The sequence below is a fragment of the Prosopis cineraria genome, unplaced genomic scaffold (assembly GCF_029017545.1).
Source record: "Prosopis cineraria cultivar Desert tree isolate PC_DT_omini unplaced genomic scaffold, ASM2901754v1 PC8, whole genome shotgun sequence".
Taxonomy (NCBI): domain Eukaryota; kingdom Viridiplantae; phylum Streptophyta; class Magnoliopsida; order Fabales; family Fabaceae; genus Prosopis; species Prosopis cineraria.
In genome coordinates this window covers 10,907,965-10,931,885 of record NW_026555339.1, presented here as the reverse complement: position 1 = coordinate 10,931,885, position 23,921 = coordinate 10,907,965, and the positions used below count along the sequence as shown (strand labels likewise).

At 35.8% G+C, this 23,921-nt stretch overlaps 2 protein-coding genes and 1 pseudogene across 2 annotated transcripts; 2 read left to right on the top strand and 1 right to left on the bottom strand.

Annotated features, from left to right (window-relative positions):
- Positions 1 to 561: 561 nt before the first annotated feature.
- Positions 562 to 4,008, top strand: LOC129318750 (flavonoid 3',5'-hydroxylase 2-like). The gene is made up of 3 exons (XM_054963685.1): positions 562 to 850; positions 1,688 to 1,993; positions 2,865 to 4,008. Exons 1-3 carry the CDS (start codon positions 563 to 565, stop codon positions 3,498 to 3,500), a joined length of 1,230 nt encoding a protein of 409 aa, XP_054819660.1. The 5' UTR covers position 562; the 3' UTR covers positions 3,501 to 4,008.
- Positions 4,009 to 4,951: 943 nt separating this feature from the next.
- LOC129318815 (flavonoid 3',5'-hydroxylase 2-like) lies at positions 4,952 to 16,931 on the top strand (annotated as a pseudogene).
- Positions 16,932 to 19,785: 2,854 nt separating this feature from the next.
- Positions 19,786 to 23,780, bottom strand: LOC129318567 (calcium-dependent protein kinase 2-like). Its single transcript, XM_054963410.1, has 8 exons — positions 23,034 to 23,780; positions 22,334 to 22,477; positions 21,961 to 22,113; positions 21,762 to 21,877; positions 21,504 to 21,671; positions 20,849 to 20,976; positions 20,605 to 20,704; positions 19,786 to 20,059 (listed from the first exon to the last, which is right to left on the bottom strand). The coding sequence occupies exons 1-8, from the start codon at positions 23,764 to 23,766 to the stop codon at positions 19,967 to 19,969; spliced, it is 1,635 nt and encodes a 544-aa protein (XP_054819385.1). The 5' UTR covers positions 23,767 to 23,780; the 3' UTR covers positions 19,786 to 19,966.
- Positions 23,781 to 23,921: the final 141 nt, after the last annotated feature.

The following is a 23,921-nucleotide window of genomic DNA, read 5'->3' as shown; positions in this document are numbered from 1 at the left end:
TTCTTTGAGCTCAAAGCCATGCCCAGATACTAGCAAGCTCCCAAAACCCAACTCACTTAAACTTTTTACTTTTTCCTTAATTAATTCTCGTTATTTTCTTAAAAATATTAGTTATATATGGTCTTGTTTATAGCAACATTGCACCTCCAAAGTTTTTCACGTCACGTAATTAAAAAAGAAGGAAGAGCATATAAGAATTAAAGTAATATTGAATATTTCAAAAAGCATCAGAAATTAAATTATTATTCTTGGTTCGCACCAAAAAGTACATCACGTAAAAAATAATTTATTATTGTATGTGTTGTGGATATATATATATATATATATATAAATACAAGATTCATCCCTTCTCTTATTATTGCTTCAATAATTATTAATGGCTTTCCAAGAGCTGTTCCTCCTACTTCATGAACACATTATTATTATTTCTTCTGTTGTTATGATCTTCTTCTTCTTCTTCATCTTCAACATTTCATCGCTCAGAAATCTTCAGTTTCAAAGAAAACTGCCGCCAGGGCCAAGAGGATGGCCTCTTGTGGGTTCACTTCCATTAATGGGGGATATGCCTCATGTTACCCTCACAAAAATGGCTAACAAATATGGACCCATCATGTACCTTAAGATGGGAACTAGAAAAATGGTCGTGGCTTCAAATCCCGCTGCTGCGCGAGCCTTTCTCAAAGATGCCGGCCATAACTTTGCGAACCGGCCGTCCAACGCCGGCGCCACCCATGTGGCTTATAATTCTCAGGATATGGTGTTTGCTAAGTATGGACCTAAGTGGAGGCTCATGAGAAAGCTCTGTAATCTTCACTTGCTTGGTGGAAAGGCTATTGAGAACTGGGCACAGGTTGTTATTATTGTTGTTGTTATTATTATTATTATTATTATTATTATTATTATTTAGCCTTGTTCGGATGTATATTTTTTATATGGCATGATTTTTAGAATCTAATAACATGTTTAATTAATTTTTTTTAAAAAGTTTAGATAAGTGTTTTTGATTTTATAAATAAGTTTCACTATTATTTTTATTTTTTATTTTTTATTTTTCAAAAAATTAAAGAAAATGAAAATATCATGAAATTATTATTTTTATTTTTAAAACACATTACATTTAGTTATTGAAAAATTATTGTCGCAAAAAATCCCATTGTTTGTCTTCACCATGCATGGGTTATCATCGGACAACTTGGCTAGCAACAATGCCAACCATATGCCCAACAATTACTATACATAGACCACTATCATCCAAAGTAATATAATTAAATAGATTATTTGTTTTCTTTTGAAAATTAATTTTTAAAAGATAAAAATAGAAACGAAATCAAATAACTTTTAAAATTTCTCTCGTTGAAATAAAAAAAATCAGTACAGAAATGAGAAAGATACGAAAAGAGAAAATTTAATCAGATCCATTCATGTGAGTCATCCATTCATCTTCCATATATCATGAAAGAATGAAAATTTAATACGAGAAACTTCAAAGCCAAAAATGAGTTGGCGTTATTGTGTGTGCGCGCTCGCCATTTAACAGGTGCGAGCCGAAGAACTGGACCAAACGGTTCCGGCAATGCACCGGTCGAGTCTTGTGGGGGAACCGGTGGTGGTGCCGGAGATGCTAACATACGCCGTAGGGAACATGTTAGGGCAAGTGATCCTGAGCCGTCGTCTGTTCGATACGAAGGGGAGGGAATCCAACGAATTCAAGGACATGGTGGTGGAGCTGATGACCACCGGCGGCTATTTTAACGTCGGCGACTTCATCCCCTTTCTGGGCTGGCTCGACCTTCAGGGCATTGAGCGAGGCATGAAACGCCTGCACAAGAGGTTCGACGCCTTGCTGACAAGGATGATCAATGAACACGTGGCGTCCAATGATAGGCGCAAGAGTAAACCTGATTTCTTATACGCTATTATGGCTTATGGTGGAGGCGATCACTCTGATGCAGACCATAACTTTACACTCACCAACGTTACGGCTCTTCTTCTGGTACGTCTCGTTAACTCTATTTGTCTTTCTCCGCATGTGCATGGTGGGTAAGGAATTCTTTTTTTTTTTTTTTTGTGCATGCCCTATACAGTGTTTGAGTAGGTAAGTTTTAATGTTTTACTGCTTTAGCGGACAGGATCACTTGGAATCTTTAGATTAAAAATATCATGAAAAAATATAATAACCAGTAGGTCCCTATGCTTTGATTTCGTAATGTCTTGGTTATTGATTTAATCCTTCAACTTTGACTCAATATAACTTAATTCGTGATAGTTTATCAAAGTATGAAATTGTAGAGACTAATTAAGTTGTACCAAGTAAAAAAAATAATAAGAGCTTAGTTGTTTCGAATTAAGAAATTATAAGGACTGAAATAATTTTTTAAGTCAAAAATTTAAGAATTGAAAGTTTTATCTCCATACCAATAAAAGGCATAACTGAATAACACAATGTCCTAACAACTAATATAATGGGAGAAACTTATATATTTGACCTACATACTTAAAATATTTGTTTTTAATTAAATAAAGACATGTGTATGTTATTTATTCTATAATAAATTATTTACAAATATTATTAATACATTAATTAAAACTATTTGTTTTTTATTTGATTGAATTAAAATACATTAAGTATATAAGATTAAGTACCTAAGTCTTGCACTTATACACTAATGCATCAAGGCAAAAGCTCTGTTTTTTCCTTATAATTTGGATTAAAACAAATTTTTCAAAGTTCTCTTATATTCAACTGTATTAGTTGTTTAAAAAAAATAAGACGAAATTAATTAGTACAAAACTACAAAGAAATAACATTGAAGGATCACAAATTTATATGCATTCAAATTTCTCATACTTTCATGTTATTGCAGAACCTATTCGCAGCAGGCACAGACACATCCTCAAGCGTCATAGAATGGGCACTTGCAGAGATGCTAAAAAACCCTAGCATCATGAACAAAGCACAACAAGAAATGGACCAAATCATCGGCCATGAACGTCGTCTCCAAGAATCTGACGTCTCAAACCTCCCTTACCTTCGAGCAATCTGCAACGAGACCTTCCGGCTACATCCTTCCACCCCTCTCAACCTCCCCAGGGTGGCGGCCGAGCCGTGTGAAATCGCCGGCTACTTCATCCCGAAGGACACGAGGCTGAGTGTCAACATATGGGCCATAGGACGAGATCCTGACGGGTGGGAGAAGGCATTGGAGTTCAAGCCAGAGAGATTTGTGAGTGATGAGAAGAACAAGAAAATGGATCCTGGTGGGAATGACTTTGAGTTGATTCCTTTTGGAGCTGGAAGGAGGATATGTGCAGGGACGAGATTAGGGATTTTGATGGTTCAATTCATATTGGGGACTTTGGTGCATTCGTTTGATTGGAAGCTTCCAGAAGGAGTTTCGGAGCTGAATATGGAAGAGACCTTTGGACTTGCCTTGCAGAAGAAAGTTCCTCTCACAGCTATGGTTAGCCCTAGGTTGTCCCCTAGGGTTTATACTTTATAGCATTGCCTCAAGTTAGACGCTGACATGGAGTTCTGGATGGATTCAAGGTGTCTGCTGTCTTCTCTTCGGCCTCTTATAATGCCCAAAATCTCATCCGATGTCTTCATCATTTGAAGGAATTAGATGAAATTTCTTTCATCATTGGCCCTAATGAACGGCTAAGATTTTAGATATTAGAGAGGGCATTAGACTTCTCAAATCCATTCAAGACAGCGTCTTTAGAAGAAAGCAGTGGAGAAGTGGTATTAAGCATACACATATAAATTATTGTAGAATTATAATAAAGGATATTATTTTATGCTGCGTCTAGAGGTGGGATCAAATCCACCATTAGATATTAGCGCAGAGTTCTGGATGGATTTGGAGTGTTAGTTGTCCTCTCCTCTGTCTACTTTAATGTCCAAAATCTCAGTCCTTCATTTAAAGAAATTAGAAGAAATTTCTTTGACCATTGATCCAAATGAACGGCTGAGATTTTGGATATCAAGGAGGACATTAGACACCCCAAATCCACTTTACCACGCTTGCTCTGCTCTTCGAGCTAAGGCTCGTTCAGTAAGTGAGCTAAGAACGAGTTTCGAGTGAAGTTGCTACAGGAAGAGAAAAACCTCAGATAATTGCAGTGGCACTACACAACAATTAAAGTGGCATTCTCCCTTAATTGAAATTTAAAAATGAAATATATATATATATATATATATAACTATACTAATTTTTAGTATATTTTTACAGTTTACTCAACGATAGAGGTCATGACTGTATTGAGATTTAAAAGATTAAATCTATTTTACATTTTTACCCAAGAAATAATCATTTTTTATAACCAATTTTTCTTATTGTGTAATTATAAAAGAAATAATTATAGAAAACGAGTTAACAACATGTATATATACTTTTACCCAAGAAATAATCATTCATTTCGTGACTTAAAAGGTAATGGTCTGTCAACAAATATTAATGCAATTAATAAGAATTTAATCTATAATTTATAAAATCATGAGTTTAGATGTTGTTGCTGATGTGAAGATCTTATTAATGAGTGATCTGTAAATATCTCTATAAATATTCTTTGAGCTCAAAGCCATGCGCAGATACTGGTGAGCTCTCAAAACTCAACTCACCTATATTTTTTACTTTTCCCTTAATTAATTCTCATTATTTTCTTAAAAAATATTAATTACTAGTAACATTGCACCTCCAAATTTTTGCACGTCACGTAATTAAAAACGAAGGAAGAGCATATAAGAAGTAAAGTAATATTGAATATTTCAAAAAGCATCAGAAATTAAATTATAATTCTTGGTTCGCACCTAACAGTACACCACGTAAAAAATAATTTATTATTGTATGTGTTGTGGGATATATATATATATATATATATATATAAATACAAGACTCATCCCTTCTCTTATTATTGCTTCAATAATTATTAATGGCTTTCCAAGAGCTGTTCCTCCTACTTCATGAACACATTATTATTATTTCTTCTTCTGTTATGATCTTTTTCTTCTTCTTCGTCTTCAACATTTCATCGCTCAGAAATCTTCAGTTTCAGAGAAAGCTGCCGCCAGGGCCAAGAGGATGGCCTCTTGTGGGTTGACTTCCATTAATGGGGGATATGCCTCATGTTACCCTCACAAAAATGGCTAACAAATATGGACCCATCATGTTCCTTAAGATGGGAACTATAAAAATGGTCGTGGCTTCAAATCCCGCTGCGGCGCGAGCCTTTCTCAAAGATGCCGGCCATAACTTTGCGAACCGGCCGTCCAACGCCCGCGCCACCCATGTGGCTTATAATTCTCAGGATATGGTGTTTGCTAAGTATGGACCTAAGTGGAGGCTCATGAGAAAGCTCTGTAATCTTCACTTGCTTGGTGGAAAGGCTATTGAGAACTGGGCACAGGTTATTATTATTATTATTTTAGCCTTGTTCGGATGTATATTTTTTTATATGGCATGATTTTTAGAATCTAATAACATGGTTAATTTTTTTAAAAAAAGGTTAGATAAGTGTTTTTCATTTTATAAATAAGTTTCACTATTATTTTTATTTTTTATTTTGCAAAAAATTAAAGAAAATGAAAATATCATGAAATTATTATTTTTTATTTTTAAAACACATTACATTTAGTTATTGAAAAATTATTGTCGCAAAAAATCCCATTGATTGTCTTCACCATGCATGGGTTATCATCGGATAACTTGGCTAGCAACAATGCCAACCATATGCCCAACAATTACTATACATCACTAGTACAAAAATAACTTTTTACAGTGGTTAAAAATTACTTTTTACAGTGGTTAAAGAGACGATGTTGTTCTAGAGGATGTAGAAAGTATCTCTTTTTACATCGATTATAAACCCGATGTAAAAATTAAATTTTTTACATCGGTTATAGAGCTGATGTTGAAAATTATATACAAAAAAATTAAAAAAAATTTACTTTAACTTTTTACACCGGTTGGGATCGAAACCGGTGTAAAAGGTACACTTTTTACACCGGTTATTACCATAACCGGTGTAAAAAAAATTATATTCTACAACGGTTGTGGTAATAACCAGTGTAAAAAGTATTTTATTTTTTTTACTATATTTATTTTATCGATTTTACCCATTCCTGTGCATAGAAATTGCCAAATCAGACAGCCCAATTAATTTACAATTGTTTATCAAGTATTTATCAACTATACAAAGCTATTTAACTATTAAAAAAACTAATAATTGTCTAAATTGTCAAAATTGCCATTCCTGTGCATAAAAATTGCCAAATCAGACAGCTCAATTCATTTACAATTGTTTATCAAGTATTTATCAACTATACAAAACTATTTAACTATTAAGAAAACTAATAATTATCTAAATAGTGTCAACTATCAAAATTAAAACATGTCTAAAAGTAACAAAAATCTCACAAGTTCTTCACAAAATAGGTTGCCCAATGTATGCAGATGTCTTCAATTTCAGCTTCAGAAAATGCATCCGAATTGTCGAACATCTAAAATTTAATTCATAAAGTAGGCATATTAATCAATCTCAAATAACATCATAAAATAAAATTTTTAAAAATATATATATTTACCTCTTTTGTAAATTCGGTCATGCCTAATGTGATAATATTGAGCATGTGCCTCATGACATATAGACCGCACAAGTTCGTCCTCACCGGTTATCTATGACTCTATATAAAAACAAATCATAAAAAAATTAATAAGAAATCTTAATAGTTGAACATATTAATAAAGTATAGCATCACCTTTGGCTCAATCTATGTGGGATCCTTGAGCTCATGTCCATGCTTTTGTAAGACTACATTTTGATATGTTCTCATTGCCCTATGATCAAGATTATCAAGTTAAAAAATATTTAAAAAAATTAAATTAAATAGTTTAGTAAAAGTATTCTTACAATTCTATCGTCTTCTTCATTTCTTTCTTAAGTTTGTAATGGAGGAAGCATAAAAAGACGACAGTGTTGCTCTTCATTGAAAGAACAAATAATTGCCAATGGTACCTGCTAAATATGATACAAGTTAAAGTAAATTCATATTAAAAAACTATTAATTATAAATTGATCCTTACGAGTGCATATATGGAGCCATAAAAACATCCTTTTTGACTTCACATATTCTCTGTTGGAGGTACGCGGCCCTTAACTCTGCAGTATTACCTTTCTCTGTCATGTGATGAGGGCAAAGGAATCCAAACTATCACCTTTGCCCGATGTAATGCACAAATGATGAAGATACCTACAACAATGCAATTATATGAGTTTACTAAACTTGATGATTAAGTTTACTTACAACAATGCAATTATATTAAAGAAAAATACTTACATCATAAATAGTTTAATGTGTGGTGTGTAAGCTGATTATTTGATAGAAGTCGAACCAAATCTTCCCGTTCAATTGTCACTATCATGTCTTTCTTGCCCACAACGTCTAGATCCATTTCTAAACTCTTGAACTCGAATGATAAATCATATGCCATTAAAATCATTCGCTGATGCGGAGTCAACGAGGGTTTTGGAAGCTTTGGGAGATTCGGCGAGGAAAGCTTCGACATAATAAAAAGACAAGAAATAATTAATAAAAATATATATTAGGAAGTTGCTACATAATAAAAATTCATGAAATTTCATACCACAACTTGAACCAGATTCACAAGTCTCTTGGGCCATAGGATAAAATTGCCAACAGCTTCAACCACAGTCTTCACCTCATCAGTAGGGAATGGAACCAAAGCATCTGGCACTTTTGGATCTACAACCGCCACTCTTACTTGATCATCTTGAATTTGCTTATAGTAGATATTTGACCCCAAGCTATAGATGCTACCAAGAGTAACCAAGTGTTTATCAGGATCTTCTAGAAATATCTCACATGGTTCACCAATGTTGTCACCAGAAGGACCCTTTAACACACGCTCAAGAATATTACTCCCTTTTGTACTATGAAATGCAGGAGATATATGAACTGGTTTAGCAGTTGTCTCCTGTTGTGAGCTCATCATGCTCATCATCTCCTCCTTCATTTTCTCTTTCATTTGTAGAAGCCGAGCTGTAAATGAAGCTTCAAACTCATCCTTAGTCTGCTGCCTCATAGTGGATATCAATGTATCAAGCTCTTCTCTAGTCACTACACCTTCTAAATTGGGACATGCAGATGCTCTAAAGTAGTCCTTAATGCCCACACCATATCCAACGCCCCTCACACGACCCGGATGCTCTGACTTGCCTGTAGTAATTGTTAAGATATCATTTCTGCCCTCTGGAATGAAGCTTCCTTGGGCTTGTTGCTCCTTAAGAGTATCCTATAATATAAAAATAACAATAGTAATTAATAATATATACAATTGTATAGAAATTTAAAAGGACAAGGAATAATAATTTTACTTACAATCCTCTCGGCAATCTCCCGTGCTGTTTCACTTGTATAGCCTCTTTTCTTGTACTGATGTCCATATCTCTATTTCTCCTCTCGAGAGATAGGTGATGGTGGAGAAAGGAGTATGGAAGGATCAGACTTGGCTTCTTCTTCTCTCTTCTTTTGTTTCTCTGCCATTAGTATATCATCAGCTCTAGCATAACCTCCACGAGATAGGGTGTGGGGGCATTGATTCTGCCGAGCAACTTCTCGCCCTTTAGCTCGTTTTTCCTGTTAATAAATTGAATTTTAGATTTATAATTGAAGTAAATCTATATAAACTTAAATAAATTAAAAGTTAACAAACCATAGCCTTTTCAAAAGTCCAAATCCTAACAAATTCTTCCCAAGTATCTTCATCAAGGAATTGGTATGTATCAAGAGGATTGGGACGAGCCTGACCCACTGGCACCTCGATAAAAATATATCTTCTAGCAAGATCAGTCTTAAAATTTCTCCAACGTGTTCCACAGTAAGAAATCAACTTGTGTCGACAATCTTAATTAGATGGAACATCGTATGTGAGCTACAATGAAGACATAAGATAATAATCAATAATTGCCCAATAATATATAACTATAAAAAAATTTAATTTTTAATTATTTACCTGAATACTTTCCCAAATCTGTTCCTTCACACGTTCTGGCACATCAGGCCAGTCCTCAAACACAATAGGAGGCTTGGTACACGATAGGAGGCCAAGAAAACTAACAAACTTGGCTTTATGTGGCCCTATCGGATTCTATCTCTGGTCAAATTGAATTGGTAACCTATGCCCAGCGCTCCTACTTAATGTCAGATCTCTTAATCGTGTGCCACGTCTCCCCCTCCTCACAGGTTAGCTCTGACTCGGCTCCTCACTAGGGGTTCCTTGACTTACCTCCCCATTAGGAGCAACATCACTAATTGATTAGCTCTGAGTGTCATCACCTTGATTCTCCATATTCCTATTAATTCAAATAAATGAAATTAATTAAAAAAATAATCAAAGATAAGATAATTAAGAAAATAATCCCACAATATAAATTTAATTGAACTAAATTAATATACTTTAATTTCAAAACTAAACTCATATAGGGATATTCTCCCATATCCCTTCATGGTGATCACTTTTTATGGCATGTTCATCATCTACTTCATCTACCACATCCAAAATTGGTAGCCCACTTGAGAAGTTAGGAGTTTCAGAAATATCAAAATTAATTCATGATCGTCATTACTATCAATCATCCTTTTTCCTTTAAGTGCTATTGACCAATTTTTATTTGTTGGATCCGTGACATAGAAAACTTGTTTAGCTTGGTCTGCCATAATAAATGGCTCATCTCCAAAAGTTAGTTTTTTAAGATCAACCATTGTAAATCCAAACTTATCATCACGAATACTATTGATGTCAACCCACTTGTATTTGAAAACAGGAACTCTAAATTTTGTATAATCAACCTCCCAAATCTCTTCAATAACCCCAAAGTAAGTCCTGGATACTAGTTTAGGTTTCATATCTTTTGAACTAGAAAGTGTACGGCTTCAGCCATTATCATAACTCCACTATTTTGCACCGTACTCTTCTTATCCAAGAATTTTGTATAAAAAGAATACCCATTAATATCATAGACACTCCAACATATAACATCAAAGTTAGGACCTCTAGCCAACCATTTAACTGTTTCAGAAACACCACTTTCATTCAAAATTTTTTGCTTGAACCAATTCACAAAAGTCCTATTATGCTCTTTCAACAACTTTTGTTCTGTCATTCTCATTCGATAATTTTTTGCCTTTAAAAGTTCTTTATGAGAAGATATGTAATCTTTAACTTCATTAATATTATTCAAGATATATAAATGTGCTTCTTGTAATTTATCATGATTCATGCTCTTCATTGATACTCCACGTGTGCCTTGACCATATTGCCTTTTCTCATGACGAGATTTAGGAAGTCCAATTGATTCTGTACTTGACAAGTAATCAGAACAAAACTCCATAGCTTCTTCAGCAACATATTTCTCAACTATCGATGCTTCGGGTCGAAATGGATTTCTGATATACCCTTTCAGTATTTTCATGTATCTCTCAACTGGGTACATCCATCGTAAATAAACAGGGCCACACAATTTTACCTCCCTTACTAGATGCACTATTAAGTGAACCATAATGTCAAAAAATGTAAAAAGAAAGTGCATCTCAAGTTGACACAAGATAGTACAAGCTTCTTGTTCTAACTCTTCCAGTTTACGGGGATCAATAACTTTACTGCATATAGCATTGAAAAAGAAACAAAGTCTTGTTATTGTAAGTCTTAAATCTTCTTTCAATATGCCTCGAATAGCCAAAGGTAATAGCTGTTGCATCAAGACATGGCAATCATGAGATTTTAAGCCTACCAATTTCAACTCTTTTACAGATACAAGCTTCATAATATTTAAAGAATACCCGGAAGGAACTTTGATTCCATGTAAACACTCACAAAAACTTGTTTTCTCAAATTTGCACAATGTATGAGAGGCTGGGGGACAATAAGTTTGTTTACCTTCTGGTCTTAGGTGTAAGTCTTCCCGTATTCTCATTTCTTTCAAATCCAATCTTGCATTCACACCATCCTTAGTCTTACCTGGTATGTTCAGAAGCGTTCCAATAATACTATCACACAAGTTTTTCTCCACATGCATAACATCAATACAATGCCTTACTTCAAGATTGCGCCAATATGGGAGGTCAAAAAAGATAGACCTTTTTTTCCATATGCTTTTTGCACCAGTATTCTTTTTAGTCTTACCGAAGACATATTAATGTTTTTCACACGTTCATATACTTGATCCCCAGTCAAAGCATCCGGAGCATCATTGTGTTCTTGGTGACCATGAAAAGCTTTCTTCAATCTACGATATGGGTGATCTCGTCTAAGAAACCTCCGATGGCCAAGGTAGACTGTCTTCCTTTTATGTTGAAGTTGATGGTAGTTTGTGCTTTCTTCACAAATTGGACAAGCTTTATGACCTTTCACGCTATAACCAGACAAATTTTCATATGCAGGAAAATCATTTATAGTACAAAAGATCATAGCACGTAACTTAAAATTCTCCTTCTGATTTGCATCAAACACTTCCACACCTACCTCCTACAACACTTTCAAATCTTCAATCAGAAGTCTTAGGTAAATATCAATATCATTTCCTAGTTGTTTTGGTCCCGAAATCAACATGGATAGCATCATGTACTTCCGTTTCATGCACAACCTAGGTGATAGATTGTAAATCACCAAAAGAACAGGCCATGAACTATGTATACTACTAAGACTACCATAAGGATTCATTCCATCGGTAGAAAGTCCAGCCTCAAGTTCCTTGGCTCATTGCCAAATTCGGGAAACAATTGATCAATTTTCTTTCATTGAGGAGAATCGGCTGGATGTCGAAATTTTCTATCAGATATCCTCTCATTTACATGCCACATCAAGTTCTTTGCATCATTAGTATTTGCAAACAAACGCTTGAACCTTGGTATAATTGGAAGATACCATAAGACTTTGTAGGAGCCCCCTTCTCTTTGTACCGTGGGTGCCTCATATTTTGGACACTTCTCCTCCCCTTCAAGCTCTTTTCTGTACAACACACAATCATTAGGACATGTGTGTATTTTTTTATACTTCATACCCATTGGACACAAGATCTTCTTGGCATCATAATAACGATTTGGTAGTACATTGCCTTTCAGAAACATTATTTGAAGTAACTCTAACAACCATGTGAAACTTTAGTCACTCTACCCAGCTCTTGCCTTTAAGGTAACTAGTTTTAACACCCCAGATAATAAACTAAAATCAGTGCACCCCGGGTATAGAGGCTTCTCTGTGTCAGTGCACAAGTTATCATACACATGTGCTCGTTCAAAAGCCTCTTCCCCAACATCACGGATCATGTCCTCTAATCGATCTTCATTCATTTCTACTTTATCATCAAGATTATCAACTCCCACACATTGAGATGTGTTACTATAATTTTCCAATCGTTCACCATGCCAAAATCCATATTATATAATTTTTGCAAATCCCATCACAAACTAAGTGCTCTCTTATTTCGGCAACACCTAGTCTCCTCTCATTCAAACAATTAACACAAGGACAATAGAACCTTTCACTATTGTTAACAGCATTTTTCTTAGCAAATTCCAAAAATTCTTTCACTCCATTATCATACTCGTCACTCGTTCGTCTAGCATTTATCCAACTACGATTCATATTTCACCTCCTAAAGAATATAACTAATGTTATTATCTTCAAACTATTTTAAGAAACTAAGTTCCTAATTAAATTAAGATTGAAAAAAAATTCGGCAGAATCTCCCCTAAAAATTGAATCTCCCAAGACTTTTAAAAAAAATTTACAAGAGAAAATTGACAATTTTAAACCAAATAAATGATCACATACAACAACTTAAGGCTTATGAAGAAGCCACTAACAGCACTCCCAGCAACAATCAATATCATTAAAAATTAAATTTAAAGAAATTAGAGGAAAGAATAAATTCAAAAAATTTTGACTGAGTCTCCCCAAAAATTGGACTTCCCCAAAGTTTTAGAAAATATTACACGAGAAAATTAATAATTTTAAACTAAATAAATGAATCACATGCAACAACCTGAGGCTTATGAAGCCACTAACACAACTCCAACAGCAACAATCAATTCATAAAAATAAATTTAAACATTATAAAATTTAAAATTTATATTCAAACACATACCTAGGTGGTGGAAGCTGCAGCAACGGCTCAACACTGAGAGGGAGGAGAGAAGGAGTGGTGGAGGGGGGCAAGAGGGAGGGAGAGGGGCAGGGGGCGGGAGAAGGGAGAGGGGGAGGGGGAGGGGCGGAGAAGGGAGAGGGGGAGGGGGAGTGGGCGGAGGGACGAGGGAGGAGGGGACAGCCGAGGAAGGAGGAGTGGGGGAGGGGGGAGGGGCGGTCGAGGGGGAGGGAGGGGGGGGGGGGGGGGCGGGAGGGGCGGCGAGACGGAGGGGGAGAGTGGGAAGGGGGGAGGGGGGCGGCTTGGACCGAGTGGGGAGAGGGAAGGGGGTTGGGTGGACCTAGGGGGAGGGGGAGGGGGCGGCGAGGGGAGGGGGGAGTTCGGGATGAGGGAGAGGGGGCTGGGCGGACCGGGGGGGAGGAGGAAGGGCGGCGAGGGGAGGATGGGGAGGGGGGGGGGGTCGGCTCGACGGACGAGGGGGGAGGGCTGCTGGGGGGGCGGATGGGGGGGGGGGAGGGAGGGGGGCCGTGAGGAGAAAACGAGGAGGGGGAGGGAGTTGGGCGGACGAGGGGAGACGAGAGGGAGGGCGTGAGAAGGAGGAGAGGGAACTAATGAATGAGGGAAGGAAGAAATGAATTTAAAACACTTTTTACAACCGGGTGTCCAGGCACTCGTGTAAAAACTATACTTTTTACTTCGGGTGCCCCACCCGGTGTAAAACTATACTTTTTACACCGGTGGTCCAAGAACCCGGTGTAAAAATACTAGACAACCAACACCAGGTGTAAAAAGTATAGTTTTTTACACTGGGATGGGGTACACGGTGTAAAAACTAGTTTTTACAACCGGGTTCCCCCACCCGGTGCGAGGTTCCTGGACACCTGGTGTAAAAAGCGTCACATAATTCAATATAATTACAATAATGCTACCACCTTTATTTTTTACACCGTTTGCCTTCCAACCGATATAAAAAGTATCCCATAAATTCTATATTTTGACTAGTGATAGACCACTATCATCCAAAGTAATAATTAAATAGATTATTTGTTTTCTTTTGAAAATTAATTTTTAAAAGATAAAAATAGAAACGAAATCAAATAAATTTTAAAATTTCTCTCGTTGAAATAAAAAAATCAGTACAGAAATGAGAAAGATGCGAAAAGGGAAAATTTAATCAGATCCATTCATGTGAGTCATCCATTCATCTTCCGTATATCATGAAAGAATGAAAATTTAATACGAGAAACTTCAAAGCCGAAAATGAGTTGGCGTTATTGTGTGCGCGCGCGCGCCGTTTAACAGGTGCGAGCGGAAGAATTGGACCAAACGGTTCCGGCAATGCACCGGTCGAGTCTTGTGGGGGAACTGGTGGTGGTGCCGGAGATGCTAACATACGCCATAGGGAACATGTTAGGGCAAGTGATCCTGAGCCGTCGTCTGTTCGATACGAAGGGGAGGGAATCCAACGAATTCAAGGACATGGTGGTGGAGCTGATGACCACCGGCGGCTATTTTAACGTCGGCGACTTGATCCGCTTTCTGGGCTGGCTCGACCTTCAGGGCATTTAGCGAGGCATGAAACACCTGCACAAGAGGTTCGACGCCTTGCTGACAAGGATGATCAATGAACACGTGGCGTCCAATGATAGGCGCAAGAGTAAACCTGATTTCTTAGACGCTATCATGGCTTATGGTGGAGGCGATCACTCTGATGCAGACCATAACTTTACACTCACCAACGTTACGGCTCTTCTGGTACGTCTCGTTAACTCTATTGGTCTTTCTCTGCATGTGCATGGTGGGTAAGGAATTCTTTTTTTTTTTTTTTTGCATGCCCTATACAGTGTTTGAGTAGGTAAGTTTTAATGTTTTACTGCTTTAGCGGACAGGATCACTTGGAATCTTTAGATTAAAAATATCATGAAAAAATATAATAACCAGTAGGTCCCTATGCTTTGATTTCGTAATGTCTTGGTTATTGATTTAATATCCTCCAACTTTGACTTAATATAACTTAATTCCTAATAGTTTATCAAAGTATAAAATTGTAGGGACTAATTAAGTTGTACCAAGTAAAAAAAAAATAAGAGCTTAGTTGTTTCGAATTAAGAAATTATAAGGACTGAAATAATATTTCAAGTCAAAAATTTAAGAATTGAAAGTTTTCTCTCCATACCAATAAAAGGCATAACTGAATAACACAATGTCCTAACAACTAATATAATGGGAGAAACTTATATATTTGACCTACATACTTAAAATATTTGTTTTTAATTAAATAAAGACATGTGTATGTTATTTATTCTATAATAAATTATTTACAAATATTATTAATACATTAATTAAAACCTATTTGTTTTTTATTTGATTGAATAAAAATACATTAAGTATATAAGATTAAGTACCTAAGTCTTGCACTTATACACTAATGCGCCAAGGCAAAAGCTCTGTTTTTTCCTTATAATTTGGATTAAAACAAATTTTTCAAAGTTCTCTTATATTCAACTGTATTAGTTGTTTAAAAAAATTAAGACGAAATTAATTAGTACAAAACTACAAAGAAATAACATTGAAGGATCACAAATTTATATGCATTCAAATTTCTCATACTTTCATGTTATTGCAGAACCTATTCGCAGCAGGCACAGACACATCCTCAAGCGTCATAGAATGGGCACTTGCAGAGATGCTAAAAAACCCTAGCATCATGAACAAAGCACAACAAGAAATGGACCAAATCATCGGCCATGAACGTCGTCTCCAAGAATCTGACGTCTCAAACCTCCCTTATCTTCGAGCAATCTGCAACGAGACCTTCCGGCTACATCCTTCCACCCCTCTCAACCTCCCCAGGGTGGCGGCCGAGCCGTGTGAAATCGCCGGCTACTTCATCCCGAAGGACACGAGGCTGAGTGTCAACATATGGGCCATAGGACGAGATCCTGACGGGTGGGAGAAGGCATTGGAGTTCAAGCCAGAGAGATTTGTGAGTGATGAGAAGAACAAGAAAATGGATCCTGGTGGGAATGACTTTGAGTTGATTCCTTTTGGAGCTGGAAGGAGGATATGTGCAGGGACGAGATTAGGGATTTTGATGGTTCAATTCATATTGGGGACTTTGGTGCATTCGTTTGATTGGAAGCTTCCAGAAGGAGTTTCGGAGCTGAATATGGAAGAGACCTTTGGACTTGCCTTGCAGAAGAAAGTTCCTCTCACAGCTATGGTTAGCCCTAGGTTGTCCCCTAGGGTTTATACTTTATAGCATTGCCTCAAGTTAGACGCTGACATGGAGTTCTGGATGGATTCAAGGTGTCTGCTGTCTTCTCTTCGGCCTCTTATAATGCCCAAAATCTCATCCGATGTCTTCATCATTTGAAGGAATTAGATGAAATTTCTTTCATCATTGGCCCTAATGAACGGCTAAGATTTTAGATATTAGAGAGGGCATTAGACTTCTCAAATCCATTCAAGACAGCGTCTTTAGAAGAAAGCAGTGGAGAAGTGGTATTAAGCATACACATATAAATTATTGTAGAATTATAATAAAGGATATTATTTTATGCTGCGTCTAGAGGTGGGATCAAATCCACCATTAGATATTAGCGCAGAGTTCTGGATGGATTTGGAGTGTTAGTTGTCCTCTCCTCTGTCTACTTTAATGTCCAAAATCTCAGTCCTTCATTTAAAGAAATTAGAAGAAATTTCTTTGACCATTGATCCAAATGAACGGCTGAGATTTTGGATATCAAGGAGGACATTAGACACCCCAAATCCACTTTACCACGCTTGCTCTGCTCTTCGAGCTAAGGCTCGTTCAGTAAGTGAGCTAAGAACGAGTTTCGAGTGAAGTTGCTACAGGAAGAGAAAAACCTCAGATAATTGCAGTGGCACTACACAACAATTAAAGTGGCATTCTCCCTTAATTGAAATTTAAAAATGAAATATATATATATATATATATACTATACTAATTTTTAGTATATTTTTACAGTTTACTCAACGATAGAGGTCATGACTGTATTGAGATTTAAAACTTCTCGTCTACTTTCAGGAAATGTTCGGAACAGAGAACTTACAAAAACAACGCCGCATTCTCCGAAGATTGAGGAACGAGAAGAGATCTATTAAGAGAAAGATTTATCTGAGAGAAAATCTTAACACTTACATCCAATCACAAACTACACGAAAGTTGCCCCTTTTTCTTTTGGATTGTCTCAGTGAAGCCATCCCTTTTCTCATCTCTTTGGGGTTTCTCTACTGTGGGATCCCTGTAATAAGTTTTTCCTACATTCACGAGGATGAGGAAAGTAGTTCCGAGGAGGAACCCGAAGCTGTCGGCGCATCCAGTTAACCTTCTTCTTAGTCTTCGGCTCTCACTAGACTCACTACTCTAAGTGAAGGAATCTGAGAGGAAGGGAATTGGAATTTCTAGGAGGAAACCTCTGTGATGTGGTATAAGATGGCCAATTACATTAAAAGAGTGGCTAAAGAAGTTTTTGTAGGGTCAAAATCACTCACATAAAGAAAGTTGGTGGTGGAACCAACCACTAGAGATTGGACATATATATAATCTTTATTCTAAATAATAAAAAGAGATTCTAAGTTAAATTTGATAAATAATCAGTTCGGTAGTAAGTCCTGCAGATGACCGGAGGCAAAAAGACGAAATGGAGAGACGGATCGATACGCCTAAGCCGAATAGAGGGATATGGTGTTTACCTAAATAGAGTGGAACGGCAACGCAAGCTCACTCTTGAAGAGACTTACATACTACTAATCGTTTTTGTTTGTGTATTGAACTTTGTTGATGCTCTCTTCTGTGGAAAGTAATGAAAATGCTTCGGTGGTCAGGCTCTTAATGTTTATTGTATTTGTTATGATCCTTCCATTAACTACTCCTTTCTCCCTTAAAATATCACAATACATTATCCTTTTATATATATATATATATATATATATCCTGGGATTTAGTTTAAGGAGTCGTCAGATCGATGAGTCACTTATTTTTATTCTTAAGCCAATCCTCAAGGTAATAAGCAGTGCAATGCATGAGGTAAAAGCTAGTTATATAAAATCTAAAATCAATCTTTTATCACTATTCAATTCCTATTAATTAGCAATGACATTTTTAAAATAGCTATACACACACACACATGTAATCTAAAAGCAAAGTTATTCTTGCTATCGTATTACCACAGTTTAATTATTATTCATTGAAGTGATATTTTCAAGTTTAAAGAGTTCAGCGCTCTCCCAAACCACATATTTTATTTTTAAAAATGAAAATTGAATATTCCTAATACAATGCACATGAAATTTTATAGTCTAGTGGTACTACTAGGTTTATAAAATAAGTTCTTGTATACTTTTCTTGGCGCTGCATATTTGACAGTAAATAAACGAAGTAATATTTTTAATCAAATTGTTAAATATGTCCTCTTTGGTTAAATTTAATTAAAACTAAAATTGAATTGAATTGAATCAGTCGATTTAAAAAGTAAATAAATCTTGTTAATTATGTTTTACATTCCAATAGGTTTGATTTCATCTGGATAGATCCAGTTTATGTTCATCAATTGTATTTATTTGAATATTGCTCAAATGTTACATGGTCAACAAATGAAAAGGGCCGGGAATTTAAATTATATATAAACAAATGAAAATTTTTGTTATGTTCAACTCATTCATGCTAGAGATAAATAATTAAATTAAAACCAATAATAATATAAAGTATAAGTACATGTTTCTCATACATGTTTTTTTTTTGGGTAATTTGACTCATTTTTCTGACATTTTTAATACTCATTTACAACAATGGAATTGATTTACCTATTTGAACTGTAGATCGGATTTGCTCAAGAATTTCGCTAACACTTTCACTCCTACGGGAGAAACAACAAATAACAACATGGGACTTATTACAATAATTCACAGAAAAGAAAAATGCAAACAAACAAACAAACATCATTGTAGAAAAATTTCTCAATCCTTCGAGCCATGCATGTAGAAAGAGATACTTGCTTTTTCTTCTCATCATCTTCACAAGCTTCTTCCCACATATCTCTCTTACTCTAAACACCAAGAGAGATACATAATATATGAATGATTATCAAAGATCCTTCTTTCACGCGTGCCAGTTTCAATCAGAATCCCTAATTAAAGCAAGAAATATATAAGTAAAGTTATAATTAAAGTATTAATATTTGACTGTTGGATTGCTTAGACGATACTGATCGTGCCACGTGATTGACTATACAAAGTTGGATCCCCTAAAGTATTTCATGGGATGAAGTAGAGAGAGATACTTCTGTGAGTTATTATATCTCTCTCAATCATAATAGTAAGAACTAAGTCAACTTGGCTACTAGCTGAACCGATAATCGGTTAAACAATTATCTTGAGTCTTGACTAGTTCAATAAAATGATTTGTTCTTGATTGGTTTGATTATATGATTCAACTACGGTTTTGACCATTAACCCTTGAATCGATAACTAGTCTAGTTTTCATGCTTTCTTAGAGGATCCAAATTTTGCAGTTATCTTTTGTCTCAATCATGTGATCAGACCGTATGTCCTCTTCAAGTCCAACGTATGTAACAGTGGAAAATAATAACAATGTCAAGAAACTGCACGAAATTCTCACTTTAAGAGAATTGTTTCAATGATGAAACACTTGCCAGATGATGGTGGTGAATTGAAGATTACCCTTTCTTGCCATTTATATTGCTTTTCCTCATCAATGGAAGTCTCTCCCCAACTAAAACCTTATATATAAGAAAAGTATATGTAGTGATGATGATAGAGATCAAACATATGAATCACGCCTTTTCTTGGTTATGGCTTCTGGGTTTCCTTTTCTCATCATTGCTACAAACTCTTCATAGTTTATCCTTCCGTCCTGTGCACACGTACAGTAAATTCATTTATAAACTTGTAATCCTTAAACTTTATCTCAATTGTCAATTTATTTCTTGAATTTTAACTTGATACTGTTTAGTCCTCATAGTTTATACAAGTTCAAAAATTATAGGAATTGGGTTGTACAAAGTTAAAAATTTATAAGAACTAGGTTGTTTCGAATCAAGAAAATATAAAGAATGAAATGATAATTAAAAACAAGTTCATGGATTAAAAATTATGTCTTTCCTTCGTAAAATTTATGAGCCACAGAGTAGTTTCACAATCTTACAGGGATATGTCAAAAGATTTCAGATAACATCTACATATAATATTGACTTGACTTGTTTAATTTTTATTTTTTTTTACAGAATCATTCAAGTTATAACTAAAGTTAAAGAGGATTGAAAGAACAACATCAGTACTACAAAATACTAAAATGCAAGTTATAGCTTTGGATCAAAAATAACAGTCAAGCTGCAAAATTTTGTGCGTGTCACTGTGTGATTAATTGAGTGATTATTAATTAAATGAAGGACGACTTACATGATCTGAGTCAATTTCTGAGATGATTTCTTTGATATCCCTGCCGTCATGCATGTTAAATTCCTTGAGAGCTTGTTCTAATTCTTCAATGGTAATGTACCTGATTTTGTACACCAATAAGTAGAGTTTGTAATACAACCTATATATCTATCTATCTATATATATATATATATAACGAAATTATTGTTCACAAGTTATAAATAGTGTGATTTATTATTGGACTCTATGGCATTGGGAATTTTACCCGCTGTTATCTTTATCAAAGTATTGGAAGGCAGTGTAGAGATGTTCTTCTTTGTTCATTCGGTTCATCTGCATTGTTGCTGTGATGAACTCGTCATAATCTATGGTTCCATTGCCATCTGCATCAGCCTGCAATTGTATATATTTTGTAGATCAAAAGGATATTATTCAAAATAAAAAAACGAGAGAGAAAAGAAGCTGCATTTTCTTAAAATTAATACATATATTAGCTATATTTTTCTAAAATTACACATACATCTTTTATTTTTAAAGTATGCACAAAGCTCTTTAAAAAAAAAAAAGAATGACATTAGAAGACTAAAAGATTTTCTATCTCAAAACAAAAATTTGCAAATGAGGTTGGCTAGTTTATAAAGAAAAATTAAACTTGTTAAACACACACACACACCATTACTTAGAAATCATTTTCTTTTACAAACTAACAAATCTTTTGTCCAAATTCATGTTTTAAGATTGTAAATAAGGATATGAAAGTAACAAATCAATGAAAATGGTGATAAATTTGACAAAATTTTCATTTACCTCAAAAAATTTAGGAGGCTAGCTAGGGTTAAAATTTAAAAGAGAATTCATTTTGCTTTAAAACAAAAAAGAAATTGTGAAGAAAATATAAGAAGAAAAAAGAGTTAACTTACAGCTTCCATCAGTTGTTTAACTTCTTGTTCAGAGAGCTTGGTTCCTTGTTTAGCAAGGCCTTGCTTGAGCTCTTCTACTGTAATGGTTCCACTTCCATCTGTGTCCATGTTCTTGAACATTTCCTTCAATCCCATTATTTCTTCCTCTGATAGGCACCCAGCAATCACCTGCTCAGATTATTTAATTAATTCATTAGGGAAAACAAGATAATTAAGAATAGTAATATAAATATATATATATAAAAAATATATGTATACCCTCAAAGCAGCTTTTTTGAATTGGTTCATTGCTCTGAACTGTTTGAGTCTGTTGAGCACAGCATTGTCAAGAGGAGTATCAGGTGCTTCTCCATCCTCCTTAATCCATGGATGATCTGTTCAAATTAAAACCAGTTCAATCAAACCCTAATTGAAAGCTAATCATATATATATATATATTAATTATATTTAAACTCACTTAGAACTTGGTAGGCTGTGAGCCTGGCCTTGGGATCAGAATTCAACATTTTCTTGACAAGATCTTTTGCTGATGGTGATATGGACGGCCATGGATCGGCTGAGAAATCTACATGTCCTCTTAAGATTGCATTGAAGATGCCATGCTCAGATTCTGTCATATATAACACATCCCGTTTTTGGGGGGGGGGGGGAATTAATGTTATCGATTGACATAAAATATAAAATCTTTATGATGTTGCGCTTTTCACATTAAAAAAACTTAATTAATAATAAAAGGATAAATGATATTTTATGTTAATTAAGTTTTAAAGTAATTAAGAGCATATATATAGTTAAGAACTAATTAAGAAAGAATAATCAAGAGTATAAACCTGCCCAAAATGGAGGAACACCACAAAGAAGAATGTAGAGCATGACACCAATACTCCATATATCAACTTCTGGCCCATATTTCCTCTTCAATACTTCAGGAGCTATATAATATGCACTCCCAACAATATCTTTAAATGTCTCCCCTGTATAATCAATTTAAAAGAATGTTATTCAATAGTTCTTCTTGCTCTTGTAAATTTAAATAATTAAAATTTGCAAGAATAAAGTTTTCATAAACTAAAGTTAAGGTAAAAGTCAATTATTGTATTAAAAAGTAAGTTTAACAAAATAAAACTTGTTTGATTAATATAATTAAGAATCATTATTTATTTGTAAATTCTAAAAAAATTAAAATAAATCGATAATAAGCACAAAAATTCAAAAGCCCAAAAAAAAAATCAGCTTCCACTCTAACCTTAAGTTTGAGCCCATAGTTAGTTTTGAACAATTTTGAAGAATGAAGCTGTATTAAACCTAGCTATCCAGAAAATTTAGGTCACTCTTTTCCATCGTAGAAACAATCGTTACGTATTCCTTGCATTATTTTTCTTTCATGCATGAATCAAGATATAGTTTTCCCCCACTTTTCTTGTAATTAAAACCTAAAAACAAAATATCTCATGATCATGAAACTAGAAAAAAGAACACAGACGATACAAAAGCCCAGAGAGAGAGAGAGAGAGAGAGAGAGAGAGAAACCTTCTTTGAAGAAAACGGATAAACCGAAATCGGTGGCCTTGAGAGGGGAATCTTCGTTCTTGTTCAAGAGCAAGAAATTCTCGGGCTTCAGATCTCTATGAATCACTCCCATGGAATGACAAGTATGAACGATCTGCACTATCGTCCTCATCAACGACGCTGCCGCTCGCTCTGTATAATGACCTTTCTCGATTATCCGATCGAACAGTTCACCGCCGGCGCACAACTCCATCACCAGATGCACCGAATGCTTATCCTCAAACGCTCCTTTAAGCTCCACCACGTTCGGCTGTCCCGCCAAATGATGCATTATCTGAACCTCCCTCCTCACGTCCTCGATATCTTCTTTGTTCGCGAGCTTCCTCTTCGCGATCGTCTTGCACGCGTACTGTTGTCCGGTGGCCTTGTGCGTGCAAAGATGCGTCACTCCGAATTGTCCTCTTCCTAGCTCTTTTCCGATCGTGTACGTGGCCTTCACGTCCTCCATCGGACGCTGGAGGACTGGGCCCATCGGCCCAGGCTTACCGGCCTTGGACGGAGGAGGATTCGGTGCCGGGGATGATTTCGCGGAGTTACTGCCACCACCTCCTCCTCCTTCTCCTCCCCCGCTGTTGTTATTGTTGCTGCCTCCTTGGGAGTTGTTCATGGATCCTCCCTTGGCAACATCGGCCGCTGAGCCGGTGGCTTCGGCCGGGGCATCGGTGTCGTTGCTCTGAGAGCAACAGTTGCCCATGGTGGGGGGAGGGAGAGATGAGAGAGAGGCAGGATGACGAGAGAGAGGAAGAGAAGTAATATAGGGTGGAAAAAGAAATGGTCATAAGGTTTGGCAAATATTATTGAGGCTACAAGGGGTTGGTGAAGACAGTGTATGTGTGTGATTGGACAATT

Excerpts from the sequence above, each read along its gene's own strand:
- LOC129318750 (XM_054963685.1), top strand. The coding sequence starts at position 563 with ATGCCTCATGTTACCCTCACAAAAATGGCTAACAAATATGGACCCATC. Across the intron at positions 851-1,687 it reads CTATTGAGAACTGGGCACAG|GGGAGGGAATCCAACGAATT; the intron begins GTTGTTATTATT and ends TTCGATACGAAG. Across the intron at positions 1,994-2,864 it reads ACGTTACGGCTCTTCTTCTG|AACCTATTCGCAGCAGGCAC; the intron begins GTACGTCTCGTT and ends ATGTTATTGCAG.
- LOC129318567 (XM_054963410.1), bottom strand. The coding sequence starts at position 23,766 with ATGGGCAACTGTTGCTCTCAGAGCAACGACACCGATGCCCCGGCCGAA. Across the intron at positions 22,478-23,033 it reads ATCCGTTTTCTTCAAAGAAG|GGGAGACATTTAAAGATATT; the intron begins GTTTCTCTCTCT and ends TTGATTATACAG. Across the intron at positions 21,878-21,960 it reads CACAGCCTACCAAGTTCTAA|ATCATCCATGGATTAAGGAG; the intron begins GTGAGTTTAAAT and ends TAATTTGAACAG.